General features: G+C 44.6%; 1 protein-coding gene across 5 annotated transcripts in view; it reads left to right on the top strand.

Moving 5' to 3' along the window:
* Nucleotides 1-18,707, top strand: part of BMP6 (bone morphogenetic protein 6) — a 123,108-nt gene that overhangs the window by 49,576 nt on the left and 54,825 nt on the right. For all 5 annotated transcript variants that reach the window (XR_013947576.1, XR_013947577.1, XM_080582739.1 and 2 more), the window contains exon 2: nucleotides 14,751-14,943. Coding sequence is in view for 3 of the 5 variants with exons in the window: in XM_080582739.1 (XP_080438865.1) it covers nucleotides 14,751-14,943 (193 nt within the window). In the remaining 2 variants the exon portion in view is untranslated. The remainder of the gene's footprint in view (nucleotides 1-14,750; nucleotides 14,944-18,707) is intronic.

Here is an 18,707-nt window from a genome sequence, read left to right as displayed (position 1 = left end):
ACCAGTTCATCTTTGTTATACTTTGGTCCCAGTCTGATGCTAAATAGCGTCCCCTCAGAGGTGTTTGAGTTTGGGAAAAGGCACCTCCATTTCTAGCCCTGTGGTAGTCCTTGGCTTTTGGGAAAAGGCACCTCCATTTCTAGCCCTGTGGTAGTCCTTGGCTTTTGGGGATCACCAGGCATGTTCCTGTGAGCACTGGCTTTTAATGCTGAGGCAAAGATACTGAAAGAGATTTAGATGCTGTGAAAAGCAGTGTGATTGCAATACCTCAATGAATTATGGATTCAAGGCCTTGTTGCCTTACTTAATGCTCTAAAATAGAAAGTGGGTGGCAATTGCAGCTGATGAGCACTTTTGCACACTTTGAACACCTAAGACTTAAACTGAGTGTCTCAACATTGGAAAATGTTACCCATGGAAGAGGCATTTGGCTTCTTAAGCAGGGCATTGCCAAATCTAGTGTATATTTACCTGCAAGATCTCTGAGCCATGATGGTGTGTTCGTAAACCTTGTAAGTAATTTCTAAAGGAAGAAAAACAGGAAAATGTCACTGCTTATTCAGTAGTGTTCCTTGTTAAAGCTCTGTTTTCTAATAATGTGGAAACCAAACAAGACCATTAACTTTGTTGGCAAAGGCAGCTGCATGGGAGGGGATCCTTAGAAGCAGTATCTTGCCATTTCTTAATGCCCATAAGTTTGAGCTTGTAACACGCATCGTTGGATGCCTTGGACAAGGCACACTGAGCGGTAAGGAGTAATGTTTGCTATATTCTGAATATGGCATGTATTTGCCCCAGAGGCTTTTGACTCAGCCTGTATTGGTTATTTAAGAGTGTGCAGCCTTTCAAGAACAGTCAGTTTGAAGAAGAAAACTAATCCATACCAGGAAGTGCAACATTAAAGCTATGTGTACAAGAAACACCAACCTTGAGGATGAGGAAGGGTATAGTGAAAATGCCCCTGCAGCCTTATCTGAGCCATACAGAAATGCAGCTTCAGCCTCTTCTCTCAATCTGCATGCAGAACCCCACAAATGTCGAGCACAGGATGCTGACTGGAGAATTGGCTGTTTGTGTGTATCAGCAGATAGCAAATATTAAGGCATTTCACTGTATTAATTTTTCTTGGCTTTTATTTTGCTTCCATTTACTGTTTGCATAGAGTTATAGAATGAAAGAATGGTTTGGGTTGGAAGGGCCTTAAAGATCACCCAGTTCCAACCCCCTGCCGTGGGCAGGGACACCTCCCACCAGACCAGGTTGCCAAAGCCCCATCCAGCCTGGCCTTGAACACCTCTAGGGATGGGGCATCCACAGCTCCTCTGGGCAACCTGTGCCAGGGCCCCACCACCCTCATGGTGAAGAATTTCTTCCTTATATATAATCTAAATCTAACCTATTTCGTTTTAGAGCCATTCCCCTTTGTCTTCTCAGTACTGGAAGGCCGCTGTAAGGTCTCCCCGGAGCCTTCTCTTCTCCAGGCTGAACAACCCCAACTTCCTCAGCCTGTCCTCATAGGAAGTGTGTGCCAAATTTTGCTTCTGTTTTCTTAAGAATCCTGAGGTCCTTCTGTAACGTGGGTATGGTTGCTCACACAAAGAGACAATTTATGGAGATATTTTGTTTTACAGTAGCAAAACTACAGTTTATTTGAAGTGAAGCAACTTGCATTTGATTCTGCCCTTATGTATGTATTAATTTGGGAAGTTCATCAGTGCGCATTTTGCCTTTAGCAACACAATCAAAATAAAAAGGCCCCTGACAAATCCTTCTAACATTTTATATATTTATGGATAGACTAGTTCATAAACTTTTTCTTTTCTCTGTCCCATCCATCCTGAAAACAACGACTTTTAAAATGGATTTCAACAGGGGAGCAGGGGCAAAACCTAGTTTCTTTTGGAGATGCCTTGAACGGGAGGAAGCTCTGGTGGCAGAATTTAGATTTGGAGGCAGCTTCAGAGGCTTTCCACTGCACTGTCTTCTGTGTGCAGAGGACTATTGGCTTGCTTATTTATTTATTTTTTAATGATCAGACTATTTCTGATACCCATCTAAAAAGCTTGATGTTTACACTTGGCAATCCCCCAGTGCCCAAGCAGAATGTATTTGTGACACACCAGGACAAATCAAATTTATGACTGTAGTAAATCACAGATAATAATAGACCTGCCTCAGATTGGTCAGGCTGCCAGTATCAGCCCATTACCCATACCCAGTGTCTTTTTTGGATGAGATGCAACTTGTGTAGGTCCTGTGGCAAATGATGCATTGAATGCAGGATAACTATTCCTGCTGCTGTTGCTGCATCAGTGCTGCTCTTGTCACCCCAAGCAGCTGTGAAGGAGCAGCAGCAAGATGTGGCAGAGGAAAAAAAAACTTTTTCCTGAATTTGTACCAGGAATGTGAGGTTAAAACAGATGCACAGGAAGACTTGTATCAATTTCACAGTTGTTGAGCATCAGCTTTTTTTTTTTTTTTAATATATGTATATATTTATAATGAAAGCTAGTCTTTGTTGAACACAGATATGTGTTCCCACTAAAAGTATCCGAGTTTTTTGAGTTCCCTAATTGAAAAAGTAATCCAAGATATGAAGATCATAATTATTAGAAAAGTATTTCTAATGGAAATACTTGTTAGAAAACCTATTGTTTTTACCAGTGTTTTTTTTTTACATGCCCTGTCTTACCTCAATGCCTACAGTAGTTGCTGAGAGTTCTCTTTCACCCAGACTCTGGCTCAGCCTGAAGCAGGGTTGCTCAAGCTTTTGATTTTTTCCACATGGCAAAGGCAGAAACTTTGTCTCTGTCCCATAGAAAAGGTTTTCTAACGCTGGATGGAAAGATCTTCTAATGCTAAATGGATGCTATCCCCGATAAGTTTAGCCCTCTATCTAAAGTATTTTCCAGCTTAGATTTTCCTCTGATGAAAACATCATCAAGTGATTCTTTCCATGCATTTGGCTAACAGGAAGAGAAATAATGCTGCTAGAAACTCTTGAGGATCTTGAAATACAAAGGTGTTATTATTTGGGCTTTTTTTTTTTTTATGCCTTTGGATGAAAAGCATGGGTCAGAAGGAGTCTGAGAGGTTGTATATATCAACACCTCGCTTAGACATCACCTATGTGGAATTCTATATTGCGGTGACAAGGCTTTAAAGAATGCCTGAAAGGATTCTTTTAGGCTACCCGGGCAAGTGTGTGTAAATCAGGTATTCACAGGTCTTCAGAAAACAAACAGAAAACCCTGCCAAAAAAACCTCCTCGGAGTTGGCCTATTTCCTGTAATTTTCTAAATAGCGTCAAGTAGCCAAAATCTGTGGTCTAGACTGGTTTGTTCTGATGATTTTTTTTTCTTTTTTTCTTGGGGATTTACAAACCACAGAGAGTTGGAATGGATCAGAACAAATATTTGCTCATGCACCTACTGATTAGAGCTTTCAAAGTCGTCAATCTTATTACAACACACATGTGAACATTAGCATTCACACGGTTAGGTAAATACAAGGGGTTTCCTCTCCATGTCGGCCCCTTTGCCTCAATTTCAGTTTAATGGAGACAACACTTTAAATGTGATGTGTTTTCCTTCTGGTTTCCTGCACTGTTTTCTGCCTAGTAATTCTCTGTATTCTCTGAGAGACTGTTATTCTACCAGAGAGTGCATTTTTTAAAAGCCTTTTTATCCCCCTCCCTTAATATCAAGCATATTATTACTCATCTTGGAGTGCTTCATCACTGCTGTTTCTGAGTTGGAGATTTCTCCAAGTATGATAGCAGCTGCAGCTAATAACATAAAGTACACAACACTGAAGTTCCTGTGCTCCTATTTCAACTGGAGGAAGCTCTTTCCTAGGACATCTAATGTCATTGTTGGGCTCTCTTCTGCATGCAAATGTTACCCAAAGCTTTAGCCTTGCTGTCTGTTTGGGACGACTGCAGTAAAAGCATTCATTCTCGCAGGCAAGAACACCGCTTGTTAAGGTTGGTTTAGTGGTCAGAGGTAAAAATGATTTCATGCACATGCATTGAAAATGTTTTTACTTGTCACGTTACCCTACTGTCTATATGGTCTTAAAGAGAGTGTGTTGAAAAGCTAGCCTGATCCAAACGTTCTGATGGTTGACGGTTTTCTTGCTGAAACCCAACCAAAAATCAACCAGGTACAGCAGTTGTCTCCCTGGAGTCCTTCTTACACTGTCAGAGCTATAGCATTGCCATGTTGCAGTAACTTGAAAAAAAATAAAAAAAGAAGAAAGATGTTAAAAGACTTCTAAAAAAGCTGAATTTTTTGTAACCAATGTGCTTGCCACTGAGTCATGAACCAAAATCTGTGTCTGGGCAATTCAGCTGTTGACAACATTAAAAACACTTAAAGCATGATAAAGGATAAAAGACAGATTTCAAGACCAAGATTTGAAATTGGTTTTGGATTCTTATTTAAATCTCTCTCTATATATATATTTACTAAAAATTGTCAGGGTTTTGATGTTTTCATCCAAGGATAGCATGTGACCAGTCAAGGCAAGAGAGGAGGGCATTACTAAGAGAGAAGCAGCGGAAAAATAAAATCAGTAATGACAAGGCTGCATTGGGTGGGGCAGAAAACTGCTAGAATCGTCAAACAGCCGGGACACGAATTGCAAAGAGCAAAGATGTAGAAGCCAAATGTCTGAAAATTAATTTGTGGGCAAGCAGCTCTGCTGGGAATTTTAACACATTCCCTTTTGTTCCTTTTAACTGCTGTTTTCAGGACCCTGATTACTTAAGGAAAATAGTCAAGATAGGCTGAAAGTCAGAAATGCCTACTTACTGGGTTGCATTTTAAATCATTGCGGTTTAATTTCCTCAATTAATTGTTAACCTGTGCACTTCGAGTCAATTATTTGCTGTTACTTTAAGACCAGTTGTATGTAACTTATGTAACTTTGATTTTAAATGCCTAGATCGTAAGGGTTGCTTTGTGTATCTGGTGAAATTGAGAATGGGAAAAAAAAAAAGGAAAAATATATAAAGAGAAAGAACTTGGCAGAGGCTGTCCCTTTTCCTGCTGGATGTTTTTCAGGTGAACTACCCAGCTATGCTACTGTGTTAAAGTCAGGCCAACTGTGTGGAACTAAGGATTATTCCACAAATCCCATTTTAGTAGTTCTTTTAACGATGGTTTTCCTCAAGTCTTACTTTTTCCTATCATTTCCCACCCTGACTGGGATTCTCCCAGCTTCCCCAAAGCATTGTATCTTTCGGGCTTTTGATGCGCTGGGAGCTGCGGCCAGAAGCAGAAACTGTGTGCCCCGTGGGTCCTTGCCTGACATGGGGCTGCAGCCTCCAATCTCTTTATCAGATGGACAGAAGCATTCCAAGTATGCTTCTGGTCACTGGGGGATACAGGGATGTGAAAAATAATGGAAAAGGAAGGCTTAGAGAAAAGAGGCTAGGGAAACTGGGGCTTTTTTTCCTTTTTTTTTTTTTTTAGGAGATGAAATTCTTTACCCCTATGCAGGTTGTTAAAGCAATGTGATACTTTTTTTTTTTTTTTTTTTTTTAATCAGTGGGTGTAGCAAGGGTGCTCTGGTACTTCTGTGTGGTCTGATGTCTTCTGAGCACCTGGCTCCTACAGGTGGACAGGGGTTATTCTGGTACCATGGTGGTGCAAGACCCCTGTGGTGGTTCAGAGCCTCCAGTCCTAGTCAAGTGTTGGAGATATTTCCTCCAAATCGGTGTGCCAAACCAACATGCAACAAATGGAAGTAGTGACGGGGTTTGCTCCCAAAACACACTATTCCTTAGACAAATACACATGACCAGGAGGAATGACCAAATGTCTTCAAACTCATCACACCTTCTCTGTCCTCAGTCTTCAGAACTACAGCATCTTGTCCCCTTGACTCTCCCAGAGGGCTGTTTTGTGATCCCGTTGAACACTGAGAGCTTTTGACATCTCTGTACAGTGGTTTTACTTGTTCTTAACCCTGCCATCATTCTGCCCTCACTGGGTGCAGTATTTCCTGCCTTTCTTGTATCACTTTTCTCTTTTTGATAACAATTCTGTTGTCCTTCAGTTCTTTTTTTCTTATTGCCATTTTTTCACCAAGCACCCTGCCAACTCCCTAAAGCCCCTGCTATTATGTGGTGCATGGAGATGCTTGATTTGGCCAGACACTGCATCATGCAGTCATTTGGAATTGGAGCCCTGTGTAAAATACTAAACACTAAATCATAATGCTCAGTGACACAACTTACGGTGTCCACGGGAGTCACAAGTCATGTGATGCTCCAGTCGCAGCTTTTTTTAAAAGGACTTTTATTGAGTGATGGATTAAACATTTTCAATAATTTATAAAATCTTAAATGCTGCAGGCACTATTTTTACAGGGAGTGATTGTGTAGTGTCAGGAGATACCTTTTTCAGCTGGGCTATTACATGGAAAACTGCCTGTGATGCAAAGAGATGAGTACTCGACAAAATGAACGTAGCTTGCAAACATTTTTATGTTGCCCACTTTCCTGATTGCTGCTGGTTGATTTTCAGTTTTGCTGATCAATACGAAAGCTGTCTGGAAAAAAGGCGAGAGGGAAATGTAATGAAGTTAAAAATGTTTTCCACTTTGCACAACTTCAGTTTTGAAATTTAGCTCAAGTGCACAAGTGAATTGGTTGGGACTGCCTTAAATTCCTACTGAAGGGCAGATAATTTACAGAGAGGATGCAAGATAAGCCAGGCGGCTGCTACAATGTTTAAAAATCCCTGAAAACATTTCAGGATCCGGTCGATGCGCCCTGGGCAGCTGCACAACTGCAGGGAGCTGCCACGTGAACAGCGATTCCAGCAGCAAAAGTAGCGTGACCTGTGTCAAGCCCGGAGGACAGGAAAAGCAGCCACGGGTGCAAACGAAGAGCCAAGGGAGAGAAGAGGAGCGGGGCAGGGGTGTCCTCGCCCCTCTGTGTGTGGCAGCAGAGTTCTGTTGGTTGCCTGTGGCTGCCACTGGGTGGGTGGCACTGGCTACTCCCGCAAACGCTGCCTCTGCCTGTACGAAGCTTGGCTGTGAAGTACACATGGGGTTTGGAAAGCATAATGTTATTTTAATCATAAATTATTTGGAAACTTGATACAGAAATAGCTGCGGATCACTTATTCCAGAGGGGTGTTTTGTGCAGTCAGGGTCTTTATCAGCTTCTCAGTGGGAACTGCATTAATATTGCCACAAAAATGCAAACAGTAGTGCCTTTGATAAAGCAATTTGGCATCGCTTAAGCAGAAAGATGTTTTGTTTTCCTAAGATACAACACTGTTTTCAGTACAGGGACCTGCCATATGTGCCAGCATATGGAATGAAAATACCAGTTTCATTAATGTTTGTATTCAGAAGCTGTGGGGAGGAGATGTAGGAGGAGGCTGCCTCTGCGAAGAAGGGGACAGCACAGGAATCCCAAAAGTTAATGCTGTGGATGAGATGCCCATGGTCTGCAGCCAGCCTCTCACAGTTAGCCCTGTGAAGCACCCACGGATGTCTCCCCTCCTCACCCTTGCACATGCTGGTGCAAGCTGGTCCCCAGTCCTGCCTGCTGCAGAGGGAACGCCTTGCTGTCCATACAATAGGCGTCTTGGTGGAGAGTGTGGAAATACCCTTTAGTACTCTCTGGTGTCCCGTGGGTATTTTATGTTCAGTTAGTGCATTATTTTGATTTTTAGATGGCTCTCTGGTTCAGGAGTCCTGAAAGGAAGCTGTTGTGCAACTGTTTTAATCTGATTTTACAAGTTGGTTCCAGCTTGATTCCCAGCGCAAAGAGACAAAGAGGAGCTCAGTTGTATTTTTCGTCCAAAAGTAGAAGGCCCTCCTCCTTTGAAGCTCTGCTACAGAATGCTATGTTTAGAGAGTGATTTGCTATTGTTTAAATTTAATCTCCATAATTACATTGGGGTTGGATTAACGACGGGTTATTTTTCCGAATCATTCTCTTTTGGCACTCGCAGCTCTGGAGTATAAAGCCAGGTTTTCATCGGATGTAAACTGGCATTGCTCCACTGAAGTTAGTGGAGTAATTCCACTTTATATTGTGGTGGCCCAGATGTGATATTACAGCCGTTCCTAAGAAAGCGCCCTTTTGGAGTTCTGTTGGCCTTGAATCTTTTATTATTATTTTTAAGCTATCTAGGCATTAACTTCCAACTGCGTTACATTTGTGGTAGCGTAGCTAGCCCTTGTCTCTAGACAACCTTGGCTGTACTCAGAGGGATAAACAGCAGGTGCAATACCGAATTCAGCCATATGTATCTTGGCTTCTTTCTGTTTAAAAGCTGCTTATATTGTGAAGAGTGTAATCAGTTGCAAATGGGAAAGGCTCACTATTTATGTCCAGTGAGCTTCAACGTGCCCTTGTCTATCAGGACAGAGATTGGTCTGTTCATGGTGTCTGAGATGCAGTACTGCAGGTCCAGGAGAGATGTTTGGGAGGCAGAGGGACTCAAGGAGGAAGAAAAAGACCCAGGGAGACCTGACATGTCTCAGGGTGGCATTAGAAACAGTGGAGAATGTGCTTGACATAGGGGATGGTGCTGCCACCATGGCTGTGGCTATGGAAAGAAGCAGTCTTTTCTGAGACCCTGAGGGGTTGTTCAGAGTTGCTGTGATCATGGAAGGCATTTGAAGGTGCTAGGCTGACAGCAAGATGATCCCCACCTTGCTTTCAGACCTTTTATTTTAATGTCTCATCTTTCATATCTTCTATTTGAAAGAATTTTCTTGCTCACTGTTTGTAAAATGGTGTGCTAATAGATCTTAGTTTGGAGAATGAGGAGATTTTGCTTTCTTTTGGGTCCTTACTGGAAAGAAGTGGTCAGTGCTATCCCTAAGGGGTAGTGGTTGTGGAGTGTCATTGCAGTGGTAAGAGCACAGGGCTGTTGATCCCGATGGCCATCTGGCAGTGGTGTGCACTACAGTTGAGTGTGAACAAGAGGCAGCAGCAATACTTTCCCTGATGTATCCTCACTGCTTCCAGGAGTCAGCTGTTCTGCTTGCTGGCCTACAGATGCAACATCTGCAGGTGCACTCGGTGTACAACTCAATGTTTGTTCCCTGTAACAAGCAGAAGGAAGGTGTGAAGCTTTTTAGATTTCTCTTCTTCCCATTGTAAGAAGTCGAATGGGTGCTTTGTACTCTCTGGGGTGTACTCTTTGTTCTTTTTTACACAGTATTTAGGAAATACTTTATATTTTAGTAATAAAAGTCAGTTTTAATCTGTAAGAGTTGCACTGTTTCCACAGTTGGGCTAACTGGGAGACTTGATGTCTTTTTTTAGATTGACCTGGTAGATTCAGAAAATCCAGACAAGGCTTCAGGTCTATCCTGGACATCTCTTCAGAGTTAAAAAAGATTTGCTGCAGGTTCCAAACTTGTAGGTCCCGGTGCCTGATGGTCTGGATAAGCATGATTTTTGACACAGGAGTCAAACTGTAAGATCCAAATGGAGACCAGGTCTTACACTGAAGTGTACCTCATCTTGCATGTACAAAGCTTGCATGCCAGAAATCTTCTCTTCTGTCCTCTCCCACTGTGTGTCAGTTACTTAGTTACTTACAAAAGTACTGCTAACTTCTATATTAATCCTGCCCTATACTTTGATTCTTACTCCTTTTGCTGTTATTTATTTATTAGTTTTAGGGGCTTTCTCATTTTATTAGGGAGGGGGTCATGAAGGCTGAGAAGAAATGACTAGTAATGTCTTGTATATGTACTCAAATTTAATTCCTCTGAATACTTGCAGAAAACCCACTCTCCATAAGCAGGTGATGAATGCTGGTTGCTTTTGCCGGAGTGTGGTTTTGATGGTCCTACAAAGCCAAGTCATTGCTGAAGCACTTTGGGTGCAAGAGGTTCTTCAGAAGTTTCAGGCTTGCTGGGGACAGGATGGATGCAGAATGCCACATCCCAAATAGTTGTGTGTCAGTGGTCCCTCTCCTTCTCCTCCCCCTCCAAGGAGCTAGGTTGCCACAGAAATTATAACTACCTACCCAGATAATATGTAAAATGTTTGCTTTTATAGCTGTAGGTTTGGAGTATGTATTTTAATATTTTTGGCTTTAGCTCCTAGAGCTTGAGCTAAAGACTTTCTTAAGCCACCGTTGAGACTGTCACCTGAACACCTGACCTAACACTTTCTCAGCATCTGAGAACTTGAGAAAAACACCAAATATCATGACATGTTAGTCATGTTGTTATTCTAAAAGAAAATTGTGTTTAATCGGAAAAGACTGTTATCTTGTTGTTTCTGCTTACTAGTTACTTCAGATCCAAAGAAATCCTGAAAGCTCCTACGTGCAAGGAGAGTTCATTCAATGACTGTCATCAGGGTTAGATTCCCTTGGTCCAAGGTGTATGTGACACTCTCAAATGGAAGTCGGATGGTATAGTTACCAAAATAGATAAAATGTGTTAATTTCTGAATTAATTTTGTTTTTATTATTATCCTTGTGCAGTGCTTTTAAAGTAGCAAGTACTGTAAGCAGTATGTTATTTTTAAACCAAGGACATCTTGTGCTGAAGTTGGCCATTGCAAAACTAGTTTAGAATTAGAATACACAAAATTCAGAACCACAGTAACCCTAATTTTGACATTCTTGCCTTTTTAACTGCTCAACAATAGTGTTGTGTTCGTATAATATTTAAAAATATTTGTAAAGGGGAATGTAAAGAGCTACTGGCACGGTTCTCTGTTAACTGTTTGTGTGTGCTCATCCATTCTGCCAAGAGAGAGTTGTAATGAAAACTTGGGGGCAACTCCCCCATAGTCCCAAAGCCCATAGCTTGGATCCTACTTTGCTTGTGACTTGCAAACCTGGATCTGTAGCCTCCAAGGAGCTACTTCAACTAATGGGTAATAATGCTCAGAATGAGGGTGACCCTGAGGATGAATTTTAGAGGGTTACAGTTTGTGTCAGTACCCTACCATCCCTATTTTAGCCTGGCTTGTTCCTGATGTACTGGTGTTCAACCTGCCCAGCCATGAGCTGTCTGATTTTCTCTGCAAGGGCTTTGTGAAGCTGGGACTTGCACATGTCCATCCTCAAGCAGAAATCAGCTTTGGATTGACTGTGTCGCTGGTCAGACCAACCTGAACAAATTCCCGTGGGAGAGAAAAAAAAAAAAAAAAAAAGGAAAAAGGAAAGCAGCTTGAGAAATGATTTCTCCTTTTTGCTGTTGCCTTGCATCTTGGCATGCGCCATCTGCATTTTGAATAATAGATCATCTGATGCGATGTAATGTGATAGCAATACAAACTGGGTAATCCTGGGAAGCAGCAGCTTGGGTCTTGCCTTTCCAAATTTTACTGTTCTAAAACTTGACTTCTTTGTTAAAAATGAGCTGTTTCCAGGGGTAAAAAGCCCCCAGAGAGGAACTGTTGGCATTTTATATTTTTAAACTGTCTTGCTGAATGAAAACAGTTGATTATTAACTTGATGGGGTGACAATGAGTATATAGAACTTAAATATCTCACCACTCCCACGAAGAAAAAAAACCCACCCTCCATTCTATCATGGGAAGATACATAGCCAGAAAAACTTTCCAACTCATTAAACTTTTATACTTGCTTCATACAAGCTTAATGTAGGCTTTTTTTCCACCCTGTGATGATGCAGGGACACTGAACATAGCTGAAAAGGACACCATCCACTTAAAGCCTTTCTGAATGTGCATTTCTTGTAAAAGAAGAAGCAAAATTACTTAATCTGAAGGATTAAAAAAAGGTTTCCTTGTGTGTGTGTTTCAGGTTGTTTACTCTCCCAGCCCTGATAACAAAATCAGTTTGAATGCTTCCCCCATAAACAGTGTGGTCAGCTTCTGTGATTGTCCGGGGTGTTCACACAAGGACAGGGAGAAAGGAAGAAATTTTTAAAAAACAGGAAAATACTACTGTAAACATATCACACAAGTTGCAAACTGGGAAAGGGTACTCAGAGTCAAAAGCTGTACCTGCATCTACTTTTGATGCTCAGTGGTGGGTGTTTGGGTGTTTTTTTTTCCCTTTTGTGGATGCGTTTGACTTTTTAGCAGAGGGGTAGTGCTATTTCTGTTTTAAACTGTGAATTTTGTAGCGTAGGTCCGCAAGTAGCTGCAGAAAGTGGCTGTTCCCCTCGCACCAAGTGCCGTGTCCCTGCTGCAGGCCCGGTGGGATGGCTCTGCACTGCCACACTATGCCTTGGCAGGAGGTGTGGGGGCATTCCCATGGCTATTTCTTTCCTGTGTCACTGAGGTTTTCCTGCACCCTGCCTGTCTCCCTGGCTTGGTTCTTGCCTGGGGTCTGCTGCTCATCCCAGTGGTGTCCTTCCCCTTGTTCTTGTAGGTCTTTACCATGCACAGTGGGGCTGCTGCCTGTTGTCCTCAGCCATGAGCCTGGGGGAAAGCAGTCTTTCTGAAGTGCATCTTGCCCTCATCCCATTGGCAAGGCAGGAGGGGATGAGGGTTTCAGCAGGTTGTTGCACCCGCAAGCAAGGACGTTACAAGTTCTAAATCGAGACTTGTTGCTTCATCCCCTCCGTCTCTCCAAAACGGCTGATGCAGATGTTCCCTCACCATTAATTACATCCTCTCTCCTTGTAGCAGCAAGCTACAAGGCCAGGCTGGGCACGTCGATCTGCTGCAGATGGCTGAACGCAGCTTCTGAGTGGTTGGACCCTTGCAAGTTTCTGAAAATACGTGGCCACTCTGTTTTGGGGGATGTGTTGTGCTTTGGGGCAACTCAGGCACTGGGCAGGTCAGGTCCCTTTCTGGCCAGCATCCGCACAAGTCTCATCAACCAGCCCAGCATTTCTGGGGTTATTCCTGGTTAAAAGCAGGGACAAGTGCTTCAGAGGGTCACCCATAACTGGTGGCTACCTATTTAATTGCTTGGTGGCATTGCATCGTTTAGCTTGGAGCAATCTGTGATGGAGATGCTGGGAATTACCACCTCCTTTCTGGAAGTCTCAGGGTCTCGTCACCCACAGCTTTCAGTCATTTGACATGTAAACTGCTCAGTTAATAATGTGAGCATGCCAAAATTGGCAGCAGCTTCTGACTTCGACAGCAGTTTTGTTTGCACTGTGGCAGCTTTTAAGGCAGTATCTCAAGGCGCGGTGTCCCACGAAATGCTCCATGGCAGTCATGTGGAGGTGAAAGGATTTCCAGGCGAGCTTCAAAGAGAAGGATGTGACTAAGTGTCTCACAGGGAGCCAGGATGTGCATCCAGCCAGATGAGGCAGCTCACACGAAAGGGCTGCCAAAGGAAAGGGAGAGGAGACAGACGAAACTGGCACTGGGGAATGAAGAGGAACAGGCAGTCAGGAAAGGTAGAGAGCAAAATCTCCATGGGCTGTTTCCAGCAGCCAGGAGAGGTTTCTGCTCTCCAGGGAGGTCACCTGTGGGTAAAGCAGTGAAAGTCAGGTTTGTTGGCCATCATTCCTGGCTCTGCCACAAGCCTGTCTGTGGACAAGTCACTCTCCTTGTGACTCAGTATTGCATCTGCAAAACAGGGACTGTGGCTTGTCTCACAGGCTGTTGTGACGTTAGTCTGGTGGATGCTCTTGCAGTTTGATGTATCAGTGAGGAGCAGGGGAAAAAAGGCAACAAGAAGTGAGCACAAAGACTGAAGTGAAAAGGAATCTGCACTTCCATCACTGCCTCCTCTGAATTTAATCATGTCTCTAATGATAATATAATGGTGAACTGATCCCTCACTGACGTATGCTGCTTCAGTTGCATGGGTGGGAACAGTTTTTTGGTTTTAGTTTTCCTTCTCCCTAGGGCTTTAAAGATGTAATTATATATGTTTATATAACATGTTAATGCTTTAAGCAATTACTAATAGAAAATTAGAAGAAATAATGAACAATAAATTCAAATCAGACTATAACTAGATGTAGTAAAGTACTACAAGAATGGGATGAGAAGTAAAGTTTGCAAATGGAGCCTGAAACAGAGAAAATGCAAATCCTCAGGCCTGAAGAAGGAGGGCTTTTTGTTTGCACCTGTCTGAAAATCCATACCTGACAGCTTACCTGGGGAGGGTTGAGGCCAGGGAGGATGACTACAGAAAGCAGAAGAGGTCACTTCTTCGCAGCTCTCAGTCTCAAATAAGCTCCTGCAAAGGAAGGCAAGCACAGTGTTTGGTTAGGTTTAACTCTTGAGATAAATGCCATGTTAATCTTACTCTGATCACAAGGAAGTCTGACAGCCAAAGCACAAACCTAGGAGCCAGAAAGCAGCTGCTTTTAGGACCATTAGGGAACTGGTTGACCTTGTGCTAACGTTAATTCTGTCTTTGCCTTTATGTTTTGCCTTAAAATAAAAGGAAGCTAATCATCTCCTGTTGGAAGAGAGGTGTGAGGCTTATGGAAATGCCATAAACAACATGGAGATCCATAGGTGGAAAATGGTGGGGGAGGTACCAGCTTCAGAGTTGTTGTGAAATATTCTAAAAAGGAGCAACAGGCATGGTCATATTTCACCTGTCAAAGCTGACTTTTCTCTAAAAAAAAAAATAAATATTGAAATCTCAAAGGCATAGGCTAGAGAAGATGAACATCCATCTTTTCAAAGTACTGTAGGCTTTAGCTGCAGAAGCTTTTCTGGCACTTGCCAAGTCTGTGTTTGGAGAATAAATCTGATTTCTGTTTTCTTGAAGGAACAGGTGGCAGCATGAGAAGACCTTTTGTTGTTAAATTTTAGTCATGGTTCCTTTTTTTCTTGTCTTCCCTCTCTTCATCTGCAGTTGAGTATGACAAGGAATTCACGCCTCACCAGCAGCACCACAAGGAGTTCAAGTTCAATTTGTCTCAGATTCCTGAGGGAGAGGCTGTCACAGCCGCTGAGTTTCGGATCTACAAGGACTGCGTGGTGGAGAGCTTTAAAAACCAAACCTTCCTTATCAGCATCTACCAAGTGCTGCATGAACATCCAAACAGGTAGGCGAGTGGGAGATAGACCTGTGGGGCAACTCCCTGCAAGGCTTGAAGGAAAGGCAATGGGGTGAGACATCCCAAGCAGTGGTGGACCCCCTGCCATGTCGAGCAGAGGGAGGGGACATAGGAGATGAGGAGGAATGGAAACAGGTCCCTGCTCAACATCGCAGGCAACCCCCCTCCCTACCGGCCCTGCCTCCCCAGGTGCCCATACACAACAGGTTTGAGGCCCTGGAGCTTGAGAGACCGGTGGGTGAGGATGAGGTGAACAGTCTACCCAGGAGGATGCCTAGGGCGAGGAAGTCGACTCCATGCCTCAAGACTGCTTCCACTAAGAAAGAAAGAAGGGTGATCGTTGTAGGCGACTCCCTTCTCAGGGGAACAGAGGGCCCTATTTGTCGACCTGACCTTACACATAGGGAAGTCTGCTGCCTCCCTGGGGCCAGGGTCAGGGACACTGCCAGAAAGCTTCCTAACCTAGTTCGCCCCTCTGACTACTATCCTCTTTTGATAGTCCAGGCTGGCAGAGATGATATCGAAGAAAGAAGCCTGAAGGCTATCAAACGGGACTTTAGGGGACTGGGACGATTAGTAGATGGAGCGGGAGTACAGGTCGTACTTTCCTCCATCCCTACAGTGGCAGGGAGTGGTACAGAGAGGACCCGGAAAGCCCACCTGATAAACAAGCGGTTCAGAGGCTGGTGTCAACATAGAAATCTTGGTTTTTTTGACCATGGGGTGCTTTACTCAGCACCTGGCCCGCTAAGTGCAAATGGGTCCTACCTGTCTCGAAAGTGAAAACAGACACTAGCGCAGCAGCTGGCAGGGCTCATTGAGAGGGCTTTAAACTAGATAGGAAAGGGGATGGGGGACGGGGAGGGAATAAGGCTTGTTAGAGGTGTGCCAGGGGGAGCAATGTCAGGGTCTGGGAAGCTGGCAATGGCCCAGCTGGAGTGCATCTACACTAATGCAAGCAGCATGGGCAACAAACAGGAGGAGCTGGAAGCCATCGTGCAGCAGGCTAGCTATGACTTGGTTGCCATCACTGAAACATGGTGGGACTGCTCCCATGACTGGAGTGCTGCAATGACTGGCTATAAGCTCTTCAGAAGGGACAGGCAGCACAGAAGGGGTGGTGGTGTGACTCTCTATATTAGAGAGTGTTTTGATGTTGTGGAACTTGAGGCTAAGACTGGGAATGATAAGGTTGAGTCCCTATGGGTTAGGATCAGCGGGAAGGCCAACAAGGCAAGCATCCTGGTGGGGGTCTGTTACAGACTGCTAAACCAGGATGAGGAGACAGATGAGGAATTCTACAGGCAGCTAGCAAAAGTTGCAAAATCTTTGGTTCTTGTCCTCGTGGGGGACTTCAACTTCCCAGACATATCCTGGATGTGCAACACAGCTCAGAGGAAGCAGTCTAGGAGGTTTCTGGAGAGCGTGGAAGATAGTTTCCTGACGCAGCTGGTTAGTGAGCCTACCAGGGAAGGTGCCCTGCTGGACCTTCTGTTCACAAACAGAGAAGGACTGGTGGGAGATGTGGTGGTCAAGAGCTGTCTTGGGCAGAGTGACCACATAATGATAGAGTTCTCTATTATTGGTGAAGTCAGGAGGGGGACCAGTAAAATTGCTGTCTTGTACTTCCAGAGGGCAGACTGAGCTGTTGAGGACACTGATTGGCAGAGTCCCTTGGAAGGCAGTTCTGAAGGGCAGAGGTGTCCAGCAAGGCTGGGCACTCCTCAAGAAGGAAATCTTAAAGGCTCAGGAGCGGTCTGTCCCCACATGCCCAAAGACGAGCCTGCATGGAAGAAGGCCAGCCTGGCTGAACAGAGAGTTGTAGCTGGAGCTTAGGAAAAAAAACAGGGTTTATGATCTTTGGAAGAGAGGGCAGGCCACTCAGAAGGATTATAAGGATGTTGTAAGGATGTGTAGGGACAAAATTAGAAAGGCCAAAGCTCATGTGGAGATCAATCTGGCTACTGCTGTTAAAGATAACAGAAAATGTATTTATAAATACATTAACATGAAAAGGAGGACTAAGGAGAATCTCTGTCCTTTACTGGATGGGGGGGAAACTTAGTGACGAGAGACGAGGAAAAGGCTGAGGTGCTTAATGCCTTCTTTGCCTCAGTCTTTAGTGGCAAGACCAGTTGTTCTCTAGATACCCAGTACCCTGAGCTGGTGGAAGGGGATGGGGAGCAGGATGTGGCCCTCACAATCCATGAGGAAATGGTTGGCAACCTGCTACAGCACTTAGATGTATGCAAGTCGATGGGGCTGGATGGGATCCACCCGAGGGTGCTGCGAGAACTGTCGGAAGAGCTGGCAAAGCTGCTTTCCATCATTTATCAGCAGTCCTGGCTATCAGGGGAGGTCCCAGTCGACTGGCGGCTAGCAAATGTGACGCCCATCTACCAGAAGGGCCGGAAGGTAGACCCGGGAAACTATAGGCCTGTTAGTTTGACCTCAGTGCCAGGGAAGCTCACAGAGCAGATTATCTTGAGTGTCATCACACAGCACTTGCAGGGCAAGCAGGCAATCAGGCCCAGTCAGCATGGGTTTATGAAAGGCAGGTCCTGCTTTATGAACCTGATCTTCTTCTATGACAAAGTGACGCGCTTGGTGGATGAGGGAAAGGCTGTGGATGTGGTCTGCCTTGACTTCAGTAAGGCTTTTGACACCGTTTCCCACAACATCCTCCTCGAGAAACTGGCTGCTCGTGGCTTGGACTGCCGTACGCATCGTTGGGTTAGAAACTGGCTGGGTAGCCGGGCCCAAAGAGTCGTGGTGAATGGAGTCAAATCCAGTTGGAGGCCGGTCACTAGTGGTGTCCCCCAGGGCTCAGTACTGGGGCCAGTCCTCTTTAATATCTTTATTGATTATGTGGTTGAGGGGATCGAGTGCACCCTCAGTAAGTTGGCAGATGACACCAAGTTAGGTGCGTGTGTCGATCTGTTCGAGGGTAGGAAGGCTCTGCAGGAGGATCTGGATAGGCTGGACCGATGGGCTGAGGCCAACTGTATGAAGTTCAACAAGGCCAAGTGCTGGGTCCTGCACCTGGGGCAAAACAACCCCAAGCAATGCTACAGGCTGGGAGATGAGTGGTTAGAAAGCTGCCTGGCAGAGAAGGACCTGGGAGTATTAGTTGATAGTCAGCTGAATATGAGCCAGCAGTGTGCTCAGGTGGCCAAGAAGGCCAACAGCATCCTGGCCTGCATAAGAAGCAGTGTGACCAGCAGGGCTAGAGAAGTGATTGTCCCCCTGTACTCGGCTCTGGTGAGGCTGCACCTCGAGTACTGTGTTCAGTTTTGGGCCCCTCGCTACAAGAAGGACATGGAGGTGCTTGAGTGAGTCCAGAGAAGGGCAACGAAGCTGGTGAGGGGTCTGGAGAACAAGTCTTATGAGGAGCGGCTGCGGGAGCTGGGATTGTTCAGTCTGGAAAAAAGGAGGCTCAGGGGCGACCTTATCACTCTCTACAGGTGCCTTAAAGGAGGCTGTAGTGAGGTGGGGATTGATCTATTCTCCCACGTGCCTGGTGACAGGACGAGGGGGAATGGGCTAAGGTTGCACCAGGGGAGGTTTAGGTTGGATATTAGGAAGAACTTCTTTACTGAAAGGGTTGTTAGGCATTGGAATAGGCTGCCCAGGGAAGTGGTTCAGTTACTATCCCTGGTGGTCTTTAAAAGATGTTTAGATGTTGAGCTTAGTGATATGGTTTAGTGGAGGACTTGTTAGTGTTAGGTCAGAGGTTGGACTAGGTGATCTTG

This window comes from Anser brachyrhynchus (genome assembly GCF_964034855.1).
Source record: "Anser brachyrhynchus genome assembly, chromosome: 2".
NCBI lineage: Eukaryota > Metazoa > Chordata > Aves > Anseriformes > Anatidae > Anser > Anser brachyrhynchus.
This window is presented reverse-complemented; position numbering and strand designations above follow the sequence as displayed.